This window comes from Saccostrea echinata, unplaced genomic scaffold, assembly GCF_033153115.1.
Source record: "Saccostrea echinata isolate AGI-Se365-2 ecotype Australia unplaced genomic scaffold, CSIRO_AGI_Sech_v1 ptg000054l, whole genome shotgun sequence".
In the NCBI taxonomy this organism is placed as follows: domain Eukaryota; kingdom Metazoa; phylum Mollusca; class Bivalvia; order Ostreida; family Ostreidae; genus Saccostrea; species Saccostrea echinata.
The window spans coordinates 15365830-15387675 of record NW_026889803.1 but is presented as its reverse complement, the minus strand read 5'-3'; the positions used below and the strand labels follow the sequence as shown (position 1 = coordinate 15387675).

At 33.7% G+C, this 21846-nt stretch overlaps 3 protein-coding genes across 4 annotated transcripts in view; 2 read left to right on the top strand and 1 right to left on the bottom strand.

Annotated features, from left to right (window-relative positions):
• Nucleotides 1-588: 588 nt before the first annotated feature.
• Nucleotides 589-3424, top strand: LOC133172520 (riboflavin transporter 2-like). Its single transcript, XM_061307423.1, has 2 exons — nucleotides 589-1761; nucleotides 3087-3424. The coding sequence occupies exons 1-2, from the start codon at nucleotides 589-591 to the stop codon at nucleotides 3279-3281; spliced, it is 1368 nt and encodes a 455-aa protein (XP_061163407.1). The 3' UTR covers nucleotides 3282-3424.
• A 4285-nt stretch (nucleotides 3425-7709) lies between these two features.
• Nucleotides 7710-8346, top strand: LOC133204658 (uncharacterized). Its single transcript, XM_061340405.1, has 2 exons — nucleotides 7710-8143; nucleotides 8240-8346. Exons 1-2 carry the CDS (start codon nucleotides 7756-7758, stop codon nucleotides 8344-8346), a joined length of 495 nt encoding a protein of 164 aa, XP_061196389.1. The 5' UTR covers nucleotides 7710-7755.
• Nucleotides 8347-12943: 4597 nt separating this feature from the next.
• LOC133205829 (uncharacterized) overlaps nucleotides 12944-21846 on the bottom strand; it is a 115123-nt gene continuing 106220 nt past the window's right edge. The window contains exons 1-3 of one of the 2 annotated variants that reach the window (XM_061341715.1): nucleotides 18551-18574; nucleotides 16731-16781; nucleotides 12944-16063 (exon numbers count right to left, since the gene is read on the bottom strand). In XM_061341715.1, coding sequence (XP_061197699.1) covers nucleotides 13445-16063; nucleotides 16731-16772 — 2661 coding nt within the window. In that variant the 5' untranslated portion in view covers nucleotides 16773-16781; nucleotides 18551-18574 and the 3' untranslated portion in view covers nucleotides 12944-13444. Of the gene's footprint in view, nucleotides 16064-16730; nucleotides 16782-18550; nucleotides 18575-21846 lie in introns of those variants that run through there. The other variant, XM_061341716.1, reaches the window with a different exon arrangement.

Here is a 21846-nt window from a genome sequence, read left to right as displayed (position 1 = left end):
GTATAGAAGAAGTAATTCTTAGAGACTTATACGCATAGAGTAAGCTAAGGACCATCACCAGTGCAGGGCAGTTCTACAGTGTGCCGCCAGCATTTACTGGTCCAACAGTTTTATGCTCTCTTTCAAAAGACCTAAAGTCCATATTAAGATAGTATTTTCATGTTATCATGTCCAGTGTCTGTTTATAAAGCGAAAATGAGCTAGAACGGCTCCTCTAACATCACTGTTCGCTTGATCGCTGGATTAGATGTTCTCAAGAGTAAAACTTGAACAGGTCGAATGGTATGGATGGCGCTTAAGTTGGCAATTAACCCAAGCAGAAAGGATGAAAATGCAATACGTTCAAGATAGTTCTATACCTTGTGGCATACCACTGAAGTTTAGGAAGTGGGGTTGCGATGATGAAATGCTGCCCATATACAAATGTCTTATCTAAATACATGTAATTAACCAACTGCTGGCAACACTTATACATGTTTTAGACTAAATAATGTATTCCACGACATATCCCTTCTTAATGCGTTCATGGAATGAATCATAAAATGCTTCGATTAGGTGTTTATCTTTCATTCCAAAGTCACGGCTATCATGGAAAAGAAGCATTGTAAATGGCTGCAGATTGACTCATTAGTATGTATGACAGTGGTGATTTTCGGTATTGGATCTTGGATCGACATTAACGGACTGTGGGCAGAGTCCCCACTACTGATCACACATGGACGTCTTCCCGAGGGATGGAAACTAGTGTCCTATATTTCTATCATAACTCAGATAGCAAACATTGGACCACTGTTCGTAACGCTCATGCGCACTAAAGCTCCAGGAAGGCTGAGTGATACAGTCGTCGTTTATGTCATCCTGGGAATCGGGTGCATTGCTTGTTTACTGCTGGCGTTCTTCTGGGATTCGACAAGTCACATTGCTGGTGTTGAAAGAAGTACGTGGTTACTGACGCTGACAGGGTTTCTGGCTCTTGTAGATTGTACAACTTCAGTGGTTTTCTTGCCATTTATGGTCAAATTTCAAGAAATTTATCTCACAGTTTATTTTATTGGTGAAGGAATGAGCAGTCTGGTGCCAGGAGTAGTTGGTTTCATTCAAGGAAGCGGGTCATATTCTTGCCAAAACATATCCGTCATCAACTCAACTACTAATCTAACTAACTATATAATTCAACTAGAGTTTCATGACCCTGTATTTTCCGTGCGGGATTTTTTCCTGTTCCTCTCTTGTATGGTCTTTGCAAGTGGAACTGCATTTTCTTTTTTAAATTATTCTAATTATTGCAAGTGTGCCTATGCGTTTAATCATGCAGACAACAAAATATTGGAACATGAAAGCCTTCACCGTTCAGACTACAAGAACCAAAACTCAAAACATTTCATTGCAGTTGAAGAGTTATCCCTAATGGAAAAATCAAACATAGATGCTACAGAAAATTTTTCTGATCGTTCACCAAAATATTACTATTATTTGATAATAACTGCTATTATAAATGGCGTGAAAAATACAGTGTTGCCATCAATAGCCACCTTCTCAAGTTTGCCGTATGGATTACATACATATCATTTGACAGTAATTTTATCTTTGATTGCAAATCCACTGTCTTGTTTCGCCGCTATGTTTTTAACTGTTTCCTCATGTTTCGTTATATCGACATGTACGTCCATCGGCATCCTTTCAGCTGTATACATTATTTACAATGCGTCAGCGAGCCCAACTCCGGTGCTTGTTGGGACATTTGCAGGGGAATTTCTAGTCGTACGTATGTCTTTCAATTTAAAAAATCTTTATAAAAGTTGTGCGAGCAATGAAATATAAAAAAAAAGCTTTGAAGTTTTTGTGCTAAACAACTTTTAGACAAAAAAAGATTTGAGAGGATCAAACCTTAGGATTTTAAGAAGTCCAGTACATGTATTCTGCATGTAAACTAAAGGTTTTCCAACTTCATGTGGTGTCATTGGATTTGAATATTTTTTAGAAATTATTTTAGAAATTATCCTTGAACTTGTAAACTGCATCTCTGTTTCATTTCATTAAATTTCACTTTTCCTATTCAATTATAGGTTTCAAATAATGCAATTTGGAAATAGACAAGAAAGAAAAATACATCTTTTTTTATTTTTGGCTCATTTGATCTGAAAGTCCAAGTGAACTTTTCTGATCACATTTTGTCTGGTGTCCGTCTGTTTCCGTCCGACCGTCTGTAAAGTTTTAACCCTTTTGACTTCTTCGAAAGAACCACTGGACCAATTTCAACCAAACTTGCAACAAAGCATCATTGCGTAAATGGAATTAAAGATTGTTCAATTGAAGAGTCACAGCCTCATCCAAGGAGAGATATTAAGAATGGTGAAAATATGGTGGCATCTTTAAGGAATCTTCTTCTCAAGGACCACTGAGCCAGCAAAGATGAAACTTATATGAAAGCTTTTCTGACATAGTGTATAGATTTAAGTTTTTCAAAGCATGACCTCCAGAGGTGGGGTCGGGCTATAATAGCGATCAAAGATTTACCTAGGAATATATAGGGGAAAAGATCTTCTTAAGAACAGCAAAGCCATTGTAAGTCAAATTTACATGGAGGCTTTCTCAGGTATAGAGTAGAATCAAGTTTGTTCGAACCATTTTTACAGGGGGGAAAGCTCTTCCACAGCAAGGCCATGTTGATTTTAAAGCATCCCAGTGTTGTGTGGATTCAACTTTTATTAGGACAGAGCTCCCGTAGTGCTATATTTAGTTCATTACATGGCATCAAATTTAAAAAAAAATTAAATATAGCGGAAATTTCAAAAAATCCGCTGATAAAGAAGAGCAGGGTCAAAGTGATTCAGGTGAGAGATGTGGCCCAGGGGCCTCGTATTCGCAAATAAAAGGATAATTTCACATTGAAGATTTAAAAAAAAAATAATATTTAGATTTGTTTTTCTATTCTTCCTCAATCCTGGAGACACTTGTTATTTTATATATCAAAATACCATATTTTTGAAAAGCAAAATTGGAGACATTTGGATAATTTAAATATTTAAGCTAATACTCCTTTTCTTCTGAGGACATATTTATTTATAAATGTTTGTGCTTTCCAGATTTTGTCGTGGATACTGGCGAGTATTTTTCTAACTTACTCTGGAGTTTCCGTAGCTAACATCTTCCGCAGAGGAGGACGTAGGGCACTTCTTTGGATTGGCGTAATGCAACAGCTGGGCTCTTTTCTCGGAGCCATTATCACATATTTCTTTATAAATGTGTGGGAATTGTTTGAAAGTGCTCCTCTCTGTTAATTTTTTGACTTAAAAAACTTTTTTAAGTTGTGTTTGGGAGTTATGGTGACGGCCTACTTGATAATTGATTCCTAGAGTTTTTGTTTATTAAATATCGATGTTTGTTTCTATAAATAAATACATTTGTTAGCGATATTCCAGTCTGCTGGATTAAATATTATTTCTTTAACATTTTGAACAAATGTTAAAGATCTTATTTATTACTGAAATTAAAAGAAAAAATTCAAAGTGTATCATGAAATGAATTATTAAAAAAATCATTTTGTATTAATGTATTAATTAATTATCAGTAAATCTCTTACGGAATTGATTCATTTTTCACGAAGAATAAATAACCTTATCTTTACCTGTTACCACGGTTAAAATATAAGGTAATTTTTGTAGTCTTTGAGCAGTACTTGTTTTGCAAGAAGAACGCTTCACTGAGCCCATTGCATTAACATATCCTTCATTCCAATGATCGTTGCACTTACGTTGTTCAAAGGGAGATCATTTGAGTACATCCAGAGTTACCTTATGCAAATTTTAAAAGAATACAACTGAGCATTTGTGAGATAGATATAAATTCGAGATTTCTAGAGGGTGGTGGTGGGTTAATGTTACATATGATAAGGTTACTCACTAAGAGAAATCTTCTGCTTGTTTCAGGCAATAAAAGCAAATGCACGTACATATATCTGAATATACATGCATAGAACTGCAAAATGCAACCTGTGCACATTTGTGCTTCATCAAATTATTCATACTCATTTTAAGTTTCACACATTGATACGATTTTTTTTTACTTAAACCTAATACATGTACATGTATATTCTAATCTTTAAGATATTTTCCTTTCTTCAAACTAATGTGTTACCCGTATAAATCAGAATTGTAACTGAGTTAATTGTCTAGGATCAAAAGAGTTTTAAGAAAACTTATTATTTACAATGTTTGACAGTGCATTCTTTGTAGGAATTAAGATATAGCAATTGCAAAGGTGTGAAAGAAAAAATTGCACATGTCCAGTGCAGTTAAAAAAAAACTGTAAACACACAAAAAGCTCACGATTTCTTTCTGTTGTGAAGAATTTAATACAAGGTCATTGCTGCAGTATTAGAAAAGTAACTGTTTTTTTTTTTTTTTTTTTTTTTTTTTTTTTTTTTTTTTTTTTTAGCCGGAACTCTAGTCATCACGTGACCTGTAACCATCGAAGGCGTTAGAGGACTTATGTAGCAGACACGTAGAATCGGGGAGGGGGGGGGGATTTTTTTTTAAACATTATTATTTACTATTGAAAATGTTCACTGAAAGGCCATCTCAAACTTTTTTTGATTAATCAACAAAAATGCCATTTCTTTGTTTCTATAGTAACTATAAGATTTCTTTCTCTTGAGAGTAGGTCCTTTACTTTGATTGCAGTTCAAATATACTCGTACATGCACATGTGCATTTTAAAAAAATGCCCCGACATTTGACCGAATCAATTAATTCTACAATAAGTGTCTTTTTGAACTCGACTTCATGTACTGTAGACTAATGTGTACATTTCTACGGAGGAGTCAAAAATTTTATTTCCGTGTGATTCTTTCTCGGCTGAATTGTGGAAGCATAATGTGGAAAAATATTCATTTGTTTGTTGTTGCGACTATTTCTAATTTGAAAGGTAATAAGTGTTTAACTTTTTTTATAAAAAAAAAAAATTGAAATTTTCATCACCTGTTTTATTATTATTTTCTTTCTAAGCAAATTGTGTCTTTGTATTATCTAAAGTCCTTTTACATTTGATAGATGATAGATGATGCTGGCAATGGAGAAATTCAATGTAACATGAGTGGAAAATGAATTTATTGTTATATAGTGTATAACTTGTGTGTTTGTTTAAACATGTTCACATATTTCTGATAATGTAACTTTTTATATTTTTTTTCTTTTAAGGTAACTACTTGCAAATATCAACATTCAGGTATCTAAACGACACCAATGGAAACATAACGTCTCCCGGATATCCTGCAAACTACCCAAATAACGTAAATTACACTTGGGTCATTTCAACGGGATTCCAACTGGCCAAAATTTATTTTTCCATTCCTGACTTCGATATCAAGAAACACGACTATTATCCCTGTGATGACTACCTTGAGGCATGTTTTTTTTGTTTTTTAAAAATTATTACATGCATTAACGATGATGTTTTATTGGTTGAAAAAAAAATGTTCGTATAAAGAAGATGGGCGAAAAAGGTGTGCAGATTGCCTATAGCTTCAGATGCATAAAAATCATATTCAATTTGAAATATTAGTATTTAGAGTAAAGTTCTTATTATTGAAATTTATGAAATAAAGAGAAACAAAATTTTTCTGCAGAAAATTTTCTTAGAAAAAAATATTTTATTATTAAAAAAAAATAATGTGGTATTTGGGGGGGTTCGAACCCTAGCAATAAAAAAAGCTGGACATTTAAATTTCTTCGAAAATAATACGTTAACCACTACGCTATACTGCTCCTGAGAAGTACATTGTAGTTGCATTTAAATCATGTTTGTGATATGATTGACTAAATGGGCTTCAGGTATTTCTCGGAAAAACACGAATGTTGTGATATAAAAGTGTAATTTTAAGGTATAGTGGGTCTTTGCTCCATGCCTTTGTTAACCAAAAATGTTTATTTTTACGCAAACTTTGAGGATAAACTTTCAAAAAAAAAAAGGGAGGAGACCCACTCATATGGGAAAATTATGTTATAATTGAGAAAATTATCATTTTTGCCTTCTTTGGTGTGTGGATGCTATTTCATAGACAAATAATTTCAATCTGATATTTTTGCATATTGTGGAGATTTTTCATAAAGTATACATTAATGTTTGATGAAATATCAAAGAAAATATTGTTATAATTGAGATTTACTGGTAATTCTAGAGCTTCATATGCAGTTTGGTCACCGTTCGCCCAAATTTTACTTAAATGAATTTGTATATCATATATTTTAAAAATAATTTTGAAAATTGGCGTGATATCTTTAACTAAATAGCAATTCAACAAAAGTTTGGGTTTTTTTCCCCTAGATTTATTAGGAACTAATATGTGTATAGTTGTAATGATATATGTACTGTGCATTTCAAACATAATTTCCTTTTAACTTGTGTACAGCATCTTCATAGGTAATCATACTTGCAGCTCCATACAGCATGCAGATAACTATTTTTCAAGGTATTGGAAACTACTGTATTTTGATTTTGAATGAATATATTTTTAGATCAAGGAAATAGAACCGTGCTGCCATACTCTTCTACACAGATGTGGCAAAGAAAGTATAAATATAATTGCTACGGGACGGATGATACGGATTTCCTTTATAACCGATGACAGATTTACTGCGAAGGGGTTTTCAATGTTTTGGAATGGTATTATTTTTTTTGAAAGATTAAGACTACAATTCAAATCAAAGCAAACGCTACGAGAAGCACTAAAAGACACTCACACACTATAAACTCCTACCAACCCATGCACGAGTCGAACAAGTATAGCAGATACATGTAACTTTCTTTTAACGTGTAATTTAGTACGTGTAAATGTTTTAAAATTTCCCCCCATGTTTTAAAGGGCTATTGGATGGAAAGCCCTTTAACTTTTTATTCCTAAAAAGTTACAGAGATATATCTCTCTCTTAGCGAAAGAGATATCTCTCTGACTTTAAGAGATATATCTAAGTAAAAGAAATATACATGAATCTCTCTTTAGTCTTAGTGAAAGAGATATCTCTCTGACTTAAAGAGATATATCTAAGTAAAAGAAATATACAATGTACATGAATCTCTCTTTATTCTTAGTGAAAGAGATATCTCTCAAAGTAAACGAGTTTTCTCTCTAAGTGAAAGAATTTTCTCTCTAAGTGAAAGAATATCTCTTTTTAAGATAAACATATCTGTAAGTAGACAGATATTTTTCTATTTATAGAAAAAAATATCTGTTTAAAATAAAAGATATCTCTGTAACTTTAAGAGATATCTTATTTTATAAATAATAAGGCTTGTCATGCTGTTGGTACGTTGCAGTTTGAGACGGAACAAGTTGTTTGGTACCATGAGGGAAATGAATATCATTTGAAATGCATCTGTGTAAACATTAATTCTTGATTATATTTAGATTTTTTCTATGCTCAAAACAATGTGCAACATAATGTATCATGTTTATATACTGCCGGTTTTATGATTTTATTTTGGATCAAAAGATAATTTTTATTACAACTTCTGAATAGACCAAATATCGTGAATCACAATTAGGGAATACTTCAGTTTGATCATCTTGAATAAACGTGAATACACCAACTAAAATTTTATTTTAAAAAATAAATTTTCATTAAATTAAAATATTTCTTAAAGTCCATTTAAATAGTATTGAATTTTTAATGAACTTTTAGAAAACTTGACTTTTCAGTTTCTTTTCCTGGTGTCCCAGAACGAAATACGGTTAAAACAACGTTGACAGTAAAACAAATGCCGTGGACAACAAACAGAATACCAAAAACAACAACGATAACAAAACTAAAGCCAGGTCCACCAGTTCTAGCGACAACAACAATGATGATTATTAAAATACCAACAACACACACAACAAGGATGGGGGAAAGGCCATCAGCAATAAAGACAACACACAACAATATGCTAAAGAAACAAATAACGTCAAAAACTGTGTCAATCAAAACAACAAGAAAAATAAAAGCGACAAGCCTGACAAAAACTGCTTCAACAGAATTAGCAAGAGTTGTAGAATATGAAATAACTTTAGCGTTCCTTGAAACAAAGTTGAGAACAGGTTACTACACCAAAGTGATGGTGAAGGGCCTGAACGCAGAATCATCAACAGAAGTCAATGTCCTTATAGGTAATTATAATTTTTTTTTCTATTCATTTTCTTTAACAAAAATAAGTACAAACACAGAAATATTTACTTATGCATATGCATTATTCTCTTTTGAAGATGGCAGCTATCCAGAACCCAAAGCTCCAGAAAGCACTAGCTTAAATATCTGTGAGATTTATATTTATTTTATTTCATCATTGTTGCAAACCACGACCAAAATGTAGGATTCTCTCCCATTTCCGGGTAGGAAAGAGATTAGTCTGCGGACTTGGGACCGTGGTTTGAGACGAATCCTATATATATAATTTCTAAAATTCAGATAATTCATCTCAATTCTTTAATTTTTTTCTCCCCCTTTCTAAGTAGTTTCACTGAAGTAATATTCTTATAAAGAATATGAATAAGTTTATAACCGAATAAAATAACATGTCTTTATAAAAAGAAAATTAAATACTTGATTTAACTTGATTGCTTGAAGTATGAACTTTTTTTGTCTATATATCTTTAGATGCTGTTTTCTTTGCGATTACATCAACAACTACTTTACTTCTTGTGGTCCTGATATTATTCAGAAAGAAAAAAATCAGGTAGAAATAATTAAACAAATCATTTTTTTGTGATTTTTTTTCAATATGCTTTTAATTATTTAAATCAGAGACATAAATAATAATTTACGTCTCTGTTTAAATACACATTTATTCTTTAAAATGGATTGATTATAGGTTTCCCCTTAGTCGACGTCGAACAGTACAAACCGCATCTACATCAGGACACGATACACAGGAGGACACATATGCCCACTTACAGAAATCCAGAAAAACGTGCTCTGATACATACGGAGTAGATCGCATGGATCCAGACGACGCATACTTAGATATCATGTGCATGAATTCGGGGAGTGGACAACATTATAGAAGTACAGATGAACTACAGAATAACGATTATTTACAAGCATGCTTTGGTAATAGGACGGAATCGAAAACATACGTGGAAATAGCGGAGTGTTATGTCTAATAAGTAAACACCAACATAATAACAGCAATAAAATGGGAAGAAAATGTTCAGCAAGTTTGTTATTTTATTAAATTCCTTCCATACATTTCTCAATTTTGCGAGAAGCACTCTTGCTAATCATAACCATGCACTTAGTTTGCCTGCTAAATATCCAGTGGCAGAGATCTTCAAGTAATTAAGGCATTTTCAGTATATCATCGACAGACCCCATCCTAACACCAGAACCCTTGACAAATCAAGTTTGTCCGCTTAATACCCTGCAGGCATGTTCACGAACCTTTCCTAAGATACGTCCTAAGATTGTTCCTAAGATATGACTTAGGAAGATAGTTAGGAACATCCTAAGGTCAACTTAGGACATATCATAAGATGTAGCTCGACGGTATCTTAGGAACATCTTAAGTTAGGATATCCTAACATACGGTGAATACTATTGTTTCTAAATACATATAAAATTTGGGAGACATTTGCAGCCAAAAAAACTTCTGTATTACATAACAAAAATTTATCCATTTACATGATGATTTCAGTATAATTTTAATGTTTACATCTTTAATTAGAATTATAAATGAAATATTTCATACCCCATGTAAGTCGCAACGAAACAGCGATTTTTTTTTTCTATCAAAGTGAAAGATTTTTATTTTAAAAACGGTGTTTCAGCAATAATCTACAATATGTTGGATAACTCAAAAGATAAAAAATAATCTTGAATTCAGTAATTTACCACAATGAAGCTTATGATATGACGTACAGTATTATAAAAGTCTGAATTATTTTTTGAAGAATAAACGGATAAAAAAAATGAAATGCAGGGTTCGAAAACATGTACTATAGTATTCAACCAGGGAAATGTTTCTTAATTTTAAAGGCAATGCTTAATGCTTAATCCCCGAGTCTTGGAACTCTCAACAGTTTTAAAATATGTAAATCAAAACAATATACCCCGATTTACTTATATCAAGGCGATAGATAAAAATAATAGAATTTTCACTTTTGGTCCCTTAAACATAAAACTTGTATGATTTTTTTTTATCGGGAGAGGGGATGGGACTGACCCCACATTATTTTTCCGAAAATAGTCTCTTACTGTTAATTTAATATGGATTGTTTTTAAAAGGCTGTTCCCCCACTTTCTTTTGCAGTATGGACGAGCCCCCCCCCTCCCCCCCCCCATTACATGTAAGAAGGTTTTTGAGTGCGAACAGTTTCTTTTCAGCCCCCGTGACCCCCCCCCCCCCCCGGGTTCCTACGGCCATGTCAGCTAATACGCAGACTGTTGAGGAATGCGAAATTGTCGTTTATACTTGCGATACTCAGAAAAATAACCATCACCACAAACTTAGGATGATCTTAGGATATGATTTATGTTATCCTAAAGTTAGGACAAACTTATGATGAGGTCCTAGATTTAGGAAAGCTTCGAGAAACTGACTTAAGACTAAGATATTTCCTAAGACGTTCTTAGGGACACATCGTAGTCCTAAGAGGGACACATCGTAGTCCTAAGATTGCTTTGTGAACATGCCTGCTGGATCAGATAAGATTTTCAAAGAAATTTTGAAAACATTTTCTCTAAATGATCAACAGAGCCCTGCCCTAACACCAGAATCCCTGACTCAGCAGCCAAATTTCTAAATTTTGGAAGAGGCACTCTCACTCATCATTTGCACTTCACTTCATGATCAACAGACCCCGTCGTCACACCAGAATCTCTGACCCGGGGGGGGGGGGGCATAAATTTCACAATTTTCTAAGAAACACTTGTTCATCATAACCTTGCACTAAGTTAGTCTGCTAAAGACTCAGGAGCAGAGAAATTTTCAAAGATTTACTAGTAATGCAGTTTCACTATTATATATGATCAATAGAGTCCCATCCAAACACAAGAAACCCTGAATCAGGAGCCACAAACAAACAATTTTGGAAGAAGCACCCTTGTTTATCATTTCTTTGCACTTAGTTCCTCTGCTGATATACAATGTAGAACAAAAATTCAATTCATCATATGAGGCTATTTTTGTATTTTTTTGGTATCAAAAAAAATAATTCTTGATATTAATAGTTCCAATTCTTGATATCAAAATTAATTCTGATACCAAGAATTTGAGTTTTTGATATCAGAAAATCATTTTCTTATATCAACAAGAGGCCAAATGGCCTTAACGGTAACCTGAGTACAATACAACAATTTAGAGGATCTACAGAGGGAAAATAAACTGATAAGATGAAGCTTTGTTGTCCATAAGCAGGAGACTTGGGATGCTCAGGATCAACATAATAACTAGTCTAGTTTCTAATGTCCCCCATTTATTACAATCACCATGCAGACTATCAACAAACTATCTATTTTTTAACCCCATATTATTACCTCTCACACTGGCCTCTCTTGCATTTTCCGATATCAGAAAATACTTTAAAAATATTAAAACGGTACCTCATAGGGATAAGTGTTTTTCCATCCTTTTGAAATACACATTAAGTTTGTTTATTCCAGCACAAATTTGCTAAATAATGCATATTTAGACTGAAGTGTTTAAACTTCATTAAGATTAATGAAAATAATGAAAAATTAATGAAAATGAAAGAAAAAGTGAGCAAGCTCACATATCCCACGCTCCCCGAAAACTCGACAATGCAACACGTAATGAATGGCACAGTGCATTTTAAATACACAGTATAATTCAAAAAGGGGCATTACTTGCAAAAAATCATCACATCAAAACTTATTGCATATACGGACATTCAAATCTTTGTACGTTACAAATTTAATTGGGCTTAAGTTTCTAGATAAATAATGGAATCTATACATTATACGTTATTTAAATTCCTGTGATTTCGATTCGTTTATGAGTGTAAGTCTATGTCCAACACATGACAATTTACACATTTAAATAATTGATGGAAACAAAATTATGATGTAGTCATATGAATTTGTTTATATACTGTACTTATGAAATCATTAAAGGCAAAGCAACAATTTGGGGAAGGGGGGGGGGGAGGGGGAGGGGTTGACAACTATCCAAGATTTTGTGCGCGTGTGTGTGTGTGTGCTAATTAAATCATTAATATTTTGATCTCAAAATCAATAGGGATCTGCTGATTCCACTGGATTTCTTTATTACCTAGCTGGAAAGTTTCTTCAATGATAGGCAAAACTCTTAAGGCAAAAATAATGGAATCGGAATTTCCTGGTAATATGCACATCTACACACTGTTTACTAAATATCTGCAAAGTTTGACGAAATTCTGTACAGCGGTTTAAGAGGAGTTGCGCTGACAAACTGTTCATCTCTATATTCAAGATATGGCCAAAAATCTAAGTTGAAAAGTGTTGAAATTCCAAGAAAATATAATGGAATCGGAATTTCCTGGTAATATGCACATCTACACATTGTGTTCTAAATATCTGCAAAGTTTGACGAAATTCTGTGCAGCGATTTATGAGGAGTTGCGCTGACAAAAAAAAAAAAAAAACAGGACTGACTGACTGACGGACGGGTCAAAAACATTATACCCCCGCGCAACTTGTTGCGTGGTATAATTTATTAATCAAGATTAAACACAGCTTCCATTGTTGAAACCCCAAATATTATCGTTTTCTGTTTATCTCTCTGTCTTAGACTGCGCGTATTTTCACTCATCCCTGTAACTCTGCAGGGGTGGACACAAAATACATGTAGTCAGACACAAAATTCTGTATGCACTGTAAATTTCAATCTCTTGTGCTAAGGGTGAAAAATGCTAATAGATGGGATTCCCACATTATACACCATAATATACGACAAAATGAAAAGCTGATACAACTATGGCAGTCTTGTTTTATATAATACTTTCTTTGTAAAACACTAAAACTGGGTTACAAAGCCTTATACATGTAGCTGCAACATATTTAAAATGATACTAAGATCAGAAATATTTGATACACAATTAAGAAATTCTATCCTAAAAACATGCATTCCGTGGAATCATCGTTCGTGAGGGACCAGTGCTCATGGATTTCGTGGGTCACCTTTACAGATGGATATATTATGGCCCATGAACATTGATTTTTCTAACTATTGATAAATTGAATCTTGCGTATTAACGAGTTACCCACAAAATAAACTCCACACAAACCAGTAAAATTTTGCTTACCCAGTCCCACAAACAGTGACCCCCATGAGGTAAAATAATTCCACAGTAAATTCAAAATTGGTAGCACAAATCACCTAGACATAGATTTATTGCTTGTTTCACTCTACATTCTTAAGAAACTAGGAGAACCAAGAATAAAATACTAATTTTTCCATATTGCTATTGTATTGGTCAGTCTTTATCCAAATCATTCCAAATATTCTGCAACTTCTGCTGAGCAATGTCATCTGAAATTTTATTTTTTCTCAGTTTTCTCTGGTCCCATCCCCTTTTGACTGCTTTCTGTTGTCTTTTCTTTTGTTTAATAGGTGGTACATGATATAAACTTCCAAATTCAATCATTCTTTTCAACTTTCTAGCCTGCTTTGCAATTGTGGGAGATTCAGAAATGGTCTCCAAAGCTTTCACTTGAGGTGCTACATAGTTCTTGGAAGTATAAATTTTCACAATGTCCTCCTCTGAATCTGACTTCTTTCTTTTCCTTGGAGCTTTAGCAGGAGCTGTTGTGCCATTTAAATCCTTCAGAACATTTCCAAAATCCTTTGTGTCTTCAGTGCTTGATTCTTCTTTTAGCTCAATTTCACTTGGTTCTTCCCTGGACGCTTTGTATATTTCAAAAGATCTTCTGCGTAACCTTCTAGACTTCCTTTCTGCGGCTATCAGCTCATCTTGTTGATGACTATTTCCACACTCCACATTTCCATTTTCTGTCGTAGAATCTTCTTCTATGTCTCCTTTACAAGGCTCCTCCTTACAGTCTTTCAATGTTTCCAAAGATTTTCTTGGCTTCTTCTCTTTTCTCTTCAGCTCCTCCTGTAGATGACTATTTTGGCACTTCATATTCCCAGTTTCTGTCATTGAATCTTCTTCTAGGTCTGCTTTACATGACTCGTCCCTAAAATCTTTTAAATTTTCCAAAGCTTTATCTTGTGAATTACTTGGCTTCTTTTCTTCTACTCTTGGCTCTTTCTGTAACTGACTGCTATTGAAATCCCTGACATCCTCTGCAGAATCTTCTCTCAGTTCTGTACTACATGGCACTTCCAAAGAAGCTTTGAATATGTACAGAGATTTTCTTCGTAATTTTCTCGATTTCTTCTCATTGGCTAATAGCTCTTCCTGTTGCTGTCCATCTTCACAGGTCTTTACATCACATTCTGTATGACTTGCAGAATTTCCACCAATTTGTACCAACTTGCTGTCCAAGGATTTCTTTCTGGGACGTCCTCTGTGCCTTTTCAGTACTGGGGAAAATGTTCCACACCTTCCTGCTGAATCATCAGTTGCTGTTATCTCAGATTCGTTGCACACTAACTCTTCTTTGTCTAATTCCTTACCTTGTCTTAGATCCACAAAGTCAATGTTCATATCAACATTTTGCATTTCATTACATGCATGTACATTTTTCAAGTTCGACAAGTTTGTAACACTGGCTTCATTACTGCCTTTATTTGTATTTACTATGTTCATGAGACAATTCATATTTTCCTCTAAATTTTCAGAAACAACTTGTTTCAATGCATCAGAAGTAGGTAAGTCTGTTGACGTTTTTCTTGGCCTTCCTCTTTTTCGTGGTTGCCCTTTTTCCTGCATCTCTACATTCTTCACATTATTATTTAAAGTCTTTGATTTCTCTTCTATTTCACTGTTCTTATCTTGACTATGTTGAGGTGACCCTGAATATGCCTTAGAAAGACAGTGTATATCTGATGTTAGACATGGTTTCAAATCCAAATCACTAAATTCTGCTAACTGAATGTCTTTTCCATCATATTTATCATTGCTTCCTAATAAATGTTCCAATGGTTCTTCATTTTGTTCAGTCTCTAATATAAGCTTGTCACATGACTGGCTAACTACACAAGAATCCATGGTCTTCTGTGGTGATTTAGTGGTTTTTAAATTTATATCAGTAGTTCCAGGACTTATACAAGTTTTCAGTGACTGGTCAATCTCACTGTTTTCTTCTTTTCTTTCAAATCCAACATCTTCCTCCACTATACCAGTCAAGCTCTGGGTTGTTTTCTCCTCTGAAGAATTTGTTTTCTTTAGCATTAACAATTTCTCTCCAAGTGATTTACAGACTTTAGCAAAGTTTGCTGCAGAGTCTCCTAGCCTGTCTTTATTCTTCATTCCATCCATCTTTTCATTAGAGTATTCAGCAGCCAGTTGTTTTGGTTTGAACTTTGTTCCATTTGTCTTCCTTGATGATAAAATGTCATTTTGGGATGGGTGAGACTTCATATGAGACATGGGAGTGAAAAATTCTACGTCAGAGGCTGGAGAACAGGGGCTTACCAGAGAACTGCTTTCTTGGGATTGAGAGATATCTGCTAGAATGGGTTGAGAAGGGGAATATGGCAGCAAGTCTGATAAATGTGGAGGAGCTAAAGGGGTAGAAAAAACTTCTGGATGAATTTTTGGCAGCGGAGTTGAGGTGCTGCTCCTAGGTGTGTCATCAATGAAAGAAGATTTCTCTGTTGAGGGGTTCAGCACATCTTCTGTAATGTTGACTGGAGTGATCCCAAGATTATCTTGATCACCAATGCTTCTGTCTGGGCATCTTGCTCCTTCTACCTCTGAAAGTGGGGTTGTCTGGATGTCTACATTAAGAAAGTTTAGATGTTCCACTTCAGTTGTATTCGATTGTGTTTCTGCAACTTTGAAGGGAAGCAACTCCTCAGCATTTAATATTTTGGATCTTCGTCTCTTTTCTTTCAATTTGGCCACACGGCAAGATTCAGGTGATGGTTCTTTCCATACACTTCCAAAAGTTTCTCCACATGTTTCCTGTAAACAAAACTTGCTTTTAATAACCTGAATAATTGTTAATTATTTGTAATGTTAACCAACTTATTTGTATCTGAAGCATCAGCCACAATCATTATAAATTTATGAACTTTGTATAATGCGTTCCAGGGCTTAATATCCCTTGCATGCAGGTAGGTAAAAGGACCCAGTTCAAATTGAAAATTGACTCTTTTTTCCTAAAATGTTTAAGGCAAAAATTCTCAAATGACATACACATGAATTTTCAGTGCCATTTTTAGTGTTTGAAATAACCATGCACCTGATCATCCAAGATTAAAATTGCTTGTATCAACACACTGCTGGACATGTTAATCATAATTAGATTATATGAAAATGTGCATAGAGGATAAGTCTACAAAATAATTGTCTTCATTTTACAATGAAACATATTACATCAATATTTCCAAGTTTTATTACTTTTTTTCAATTAAAAATTTCCAGTTGAAAGGGCACAAAACCTTGTACCAAAAAGGGCCAATTTACTTAAATGAACTTTTAACATTATATTTTTTTAAAAGGATGTTTTTACTTTTATCATTATGCAGAGTCTAAGTCAAAGTGTGAGAGAAGAATGAAGGCAGCATACTGATCTTTATCAATAAGAAATTAATACAATTTTATCAAAGATGTTCATGTAAAGCCATACCAAATCCTGACTGATTCTTAGAGATCTTCTCCTCCTCTTCATGACAGCATCCTAAAAAGCAATAAATAATTTATACATACATCACATTGCTTATTTATTTCAACCTGAACCTAGATACAAATTAGAAAAAGAGGTCAGTGGGTCACAATGCTCATTTCTTCCTAAAAGCGAACTAGGGAGTATCGATGACATTTTTGTGCACTTTGTGGCATTGTTTAAGTCTCACCTTGACTGTAATTATTGACAACTATCATGAGAAAAGTCGTTTTTATGATCAATTTAGCATTTAGGTGGCTGAAATGGCATGGCAGTTATTTAATAACAAATTAATGCATCAATGCATCCATATTAACATCATTTACCGGTAGACAGACATCTCGGCCCAACGACACCTCGGCCCGTCACACTTAACATCTCGGCCCTGACAGGTCGGCCCAATATTGTTGACACGTCGGCCCACATAAAAGACACCTCGGCCCAAGCAAAATTTTATGATTATTTTTTCTGTAGGTTAATCGATTGTTTTAAATTAAAAAAAAAATAGGGGTCTTATCTTGTGTGTGTGGTTTTTTTTTTTTTTTTTTTTGCATGATACAAGGATCTTGGAAAAAAAGAGAGAAAAAACGGACTCGAATTATGTATAAGCGACGATAATAAATTCATGAATGGAAGTGTTTTTCTTAAGAAATAAATGAGAAAATATTCAATAGATGTATATGCCTTTAATTACTATCTTCCAATTAACTCTGCTCGTAATTAACCCCCTGTGGTCACCAACCCCAAAGGATGCGCCGCAGCATATTACTTGTTTATCTTTTAGCACTTTAATTATAACATCACTGGCTTCTCATTCATTGAAAATCGTCAAAGTGCTCGTGGAAGTTCTTTTGAAAAAAAATCTTGAAAGTTTATTCATGTACTTTTTTCAACAAATATTTGATTCAAGTCCCAAAATTCAATGGAAATATATATTTTATGGTAAAATTTTGCTTGGACAGAGGTGTCTTATGAATGGGCCGACCTGTCTTCAATCTTGGGCCGACCCGTCTGAGCCAAGATGTCATTGGGCCGAAATGTCAATGGGCCGAGGTGTCGTTGGGCCGAGGTGTCTGACATTCCATTTACCAGATGTGTTGCATGAACTTGCATCACTAATTTTTTTAGCTGGAGGATACCATGTGTTGATTCCTGTCCTGGAGATTTTGGGAACAGCTGATTTATAGGGAATATTTATTACATTTCCCTCTAATTAATCTAAGTAAGATGATTTTGATTAGTGAATTAAATTTGTTCTTACAGACCGAGACCAGTCTAGTTTATTGTGTATATTTTCCAACAATTTCAATGACAAGAGAATTCTTTCCAAGTTAATGTTGAGCCCTGACAAAGTGGTTGAAGGCATATACCAGCAATAGCCAAGATAGCTAATGATATCCAATAGGCCTAATGATAGCCAATCAATTTATCAAATTCTATAAACAAAAAAGGGACATTCGAGCTAAAATGGTTAAAGATTGTAAGACAACAAATATTTTAGATAGCTGAGTAAAAACAGTTCAGTACAGCAGTGGAAATACCAAGCACAAATACATTATACAATCAGCCCTTTCACTATAACTAGTACTGATAATGAAATGACATATATTTAATCATCGCTTTTACGTCATATTTCACCAAAATATAAGATACAAATAATAATAACACGTCAATACGTTTCCGAATATTCAGCATTTTCTTTCCCATATAAATTAGTGAATGTTTTCATTAATCAGCATTTTTTTTAAATATGGCTTAATACCCAAACTGCAAGTCAGGTGTACCTTTTATATCCGCAGATAACTAATGTCTTTGATTTGAAAATCTTTCCTTTCTTCCTTTCAATATTTTTTTGTACTTGAACACAGCGCTTAATTTTTTGCGCATGCGCACTGTCATGGATTCTACTAAATATCGATCCCGAACCTTTTTCTTCCTGAATATTGTAACTAATCCATGCATATCTATGCAAAATTTACTTGTATTACCAAAAATATAAATAAATAAAAAAAATAAGAAGAAGAAGAAAGTATGGCCTGTGCTTGGAGGAAAATCATGCTATAATTCAGCTACTTCAAAGGGGGTGGGGATACTATAGTTAGTAACAGCAGGCCCGTAGGAAGCAATTTCAGTTTGGGGAGGCACAGCCAAACATTTTTCAGTTGACAGTTGAGGGGGCACTACTAAAAATTTTCTGACAAGCAAAAAAAAAAAGAAAAAAAAAAGGTCGTCAACTACCAAATATTCCTTGACAAGCAAAAAAAAAATAAAAAAAAAAAAAAAAAAAAAAGGTTATCAGGCGGTTTTATTGAGGGGGCACATCGGCAAAATTATTGGGGGGGGGGGCACGCCCCCCCGTGCCCCCCCCCCGGTTCCTACGGCCATGAACAGGGGCCAATTTCATGTTTTTCACCGTTTAATATGTAAATTTAATCACACTTAAAATCCAAATTTGAGTGGGATCCGAACTCCTCTTAGAACTGCTAAAGACCGTGTAATGTCTAGCTCTTCACTTGTCAGACAAATTATACAGCTGAAAATGAAATGTATCATTTAACTTTAATAATTTTTTTCTTAACATTCTAACTTTTAAATTTTGATTTATATACTTCAGACCTGCAATATTATACATGCTCTTAATGTCCTGAAGAATTCTTGATTACCTCGTTATGGAAGTAGTAAATTATAAACTGGCAAAGTCCTATTAACCCCCCACCCCAACAAAAAATAAAATGGAATGTATTCAAGATTTCCAAAGTACTGAAGATAAAAATTTTCCTTCCCTTTCAACTATTTTTGAATAATTCTGCAGATTAAATATGGAAAAATTGGATTGTTCGTCATGTATAATATATCTAATCCCCATGCACCCCTCGGCCTTTCTTTACACCCTGATGTTGATATTTTGTGCACATTATCATGAATTTATGTTAAAAGAACTACGCACGCTAACTCTCGATTCCCGCCTACATTTTACACCCATTTATTTCCATACAAATGGCAATTTTACCGTAAAATTTTTGTTGAATGCAAAGAACAGTTCAATGGTAATTGACTGATAATTTTAATTCCAGTGTTAAACCGTTAATTAACCCCTAATTCCAGCTCTTTAAATAAGGGGGGTAGACGATATTTTTCATTGAAATCGGGCTTTGAAGCATCACCACATTTTAAAATATTCTTGGATATGAATAAACGTTCCTTAAATCTTTTCTTATGTTTTACTCATATAAAATTAAACATATATTATTAATAAAATACAATGTTTTAGTTGTAAACCCCTTTGAAATTGGTGAGAAAAAAAATAGGCATTTTTGTTTTGTTTGTTTTGTTTTTTTTGGTCTGTAAACATATGGTATGAATTTGTGAAATGACAGTCCGTGTTACCTGTAAAAAGGAATTTTTGGGGGAGATGTTTTAAAAATATTTTCCGTTTTACGTTGATATCTATAGTGAAAAACACAAGTTTTACCAAAATTATAGAATTATTTCTCTTTGTTTTCCCGAAGAAGTAATGTTTTATGAAAATTCATGTAAATATCTATGTACACATGAAAAATCATTCAAATGTGTTAACTTTTGAAAATTGACTTGGAGGTAGTCGGGAGAACAATACTATCGTTCACAGTTCTTTTGAGGACTTCACACAAGCTGCATTTGCATTAAAAATTAGTTAATTATCAATGTGAATCATATTCTATTATTCTAAATTCTTATTAAATTTTCACACTATCATCCTACAGATACACATGTGTAGGTTACCTAAAATTTCATTTATGCCTCAAGTTTTCCATGCAGGTTTATAAAGTGATGAAAAAATCACTTAAAAGTGTAAAGATTATGTTTCAGTCTTTGGACACCCAAGGTCAACTTCTTATATGCTTCAGTGGTGTTTCTATGCTGTCCATAACTTCCAAATATTTAGTTTCCTATATAATGGTCAAAACAAAATTCACCAAGAAATTGGTTTATCTCTGTAGTCTGAATTAGGGAGACCAACAGACATAGGAGACCAATGGACAAGAATGGTAAGGACGTCAGACAATTCAGTAAGAGAAAAATTCCAATTACCGGTGAGTTCTTATAAAGCATGATTTACAGTTTGACACACTTAAGTTAAATTTATGGAGATGAGCCATGCACAGATCATTGAAACCGTACCTTAAAATCTGCAGATGTTAAAATTCTTTTATATTGATATATATGCACATCTAAAATTACAAGTAGAGTACACAATAACTTTGAAAGTATTTTATTTCCTTTAATTGTTTACCAAATATCACATTGTATTTTTCCCCCTAAATAATTACTTATGAAAAGTACTGAAAGACTTAAATGAATGAAATAAATGAAAAGCATTCTTTACAAGTTTCATTCATCTTCAGAATTCTTCTGAGGTAACTGCTTCACTTTACCGGTAAGTTCAAACATACTGTGGAAGAAATCTTCACATTTGCTTAAAATTGCAATTCCTTATATAAAGAGATAAGAAAACTGTTTTCTAATTTTTTTCAAAAATTTCTTAAGATACACTAATAACTAGAGTACACACAGGTGTGATATGTGACAATATGGCACAGGAGACTAGTTATCTACACACATATGCACACAGCAACATATACATTGTACACATACCAGACAGGAAAGTGAAAGGAGAAAATGAAAGTGGTTTTGAACAAAGTAAAATTAGTCTCTAAGATATTACACAAATTAACAAGTTCAAGTCTTCTGGCTGTATCAAGGGGAAAGAGCCAGTGATGCATTATCATACTTCAACAAGAGTTATTACGTTTACTGTACACAAGGTTAAACTGTTTACATCTGATTGATACATGTTGTGGCAGGTATTTCCATAAGTCAAAACAGTAGGCTAAAATCATAATTCTAAATCAATGGCATGTTCAATCAACAACATGTTACATCATTAACATGTTCTATTAATAAATCACCAAGTTACAGCAATAACATGATACATGTAAATCGTAACATGTAACATCTTAAAAGTGTTACATCACTAACAAATTTTATCACTAACATATTCAACTGACAATGGATCTTAAAAATGAAAATTTGTGAATTG

What these genes read in the sequence shown, in the direction of transcription:
- LOC133172520 (XM_061307423.1), top strand. Translation starts at nt 589, where the DNA reads ATGGAAAAGAAGCATTGTAAATGGCTGCAGATTGACTCATTAGTATGT. An exon ending in TTGCAGGGGAATTTCTAGTC is followed by an intron (nt 1,762 to 3,086) that starts GTACGTATGTCT and finishes TGTGCTTTCCAG; the next exon opens with ATTTTGTCGTGGATACTGGC.
- LOC133204658 (XM_061340405.1), top strand. Translation starts at nt 7,756, where the DNA reads ATGCCGTGGACAACAAACAGAATACCAAAAACAACAACGATAACAAAA. An exon ending in AGAAGTCAATGTCCTTATAG is followed by an intron (nt 8,144 to 8,239) that starts GTAATTATAATT and finishes TCTCTTTTGAAG; the next exon opens with ATGGCAGCTATCCAGAACCC.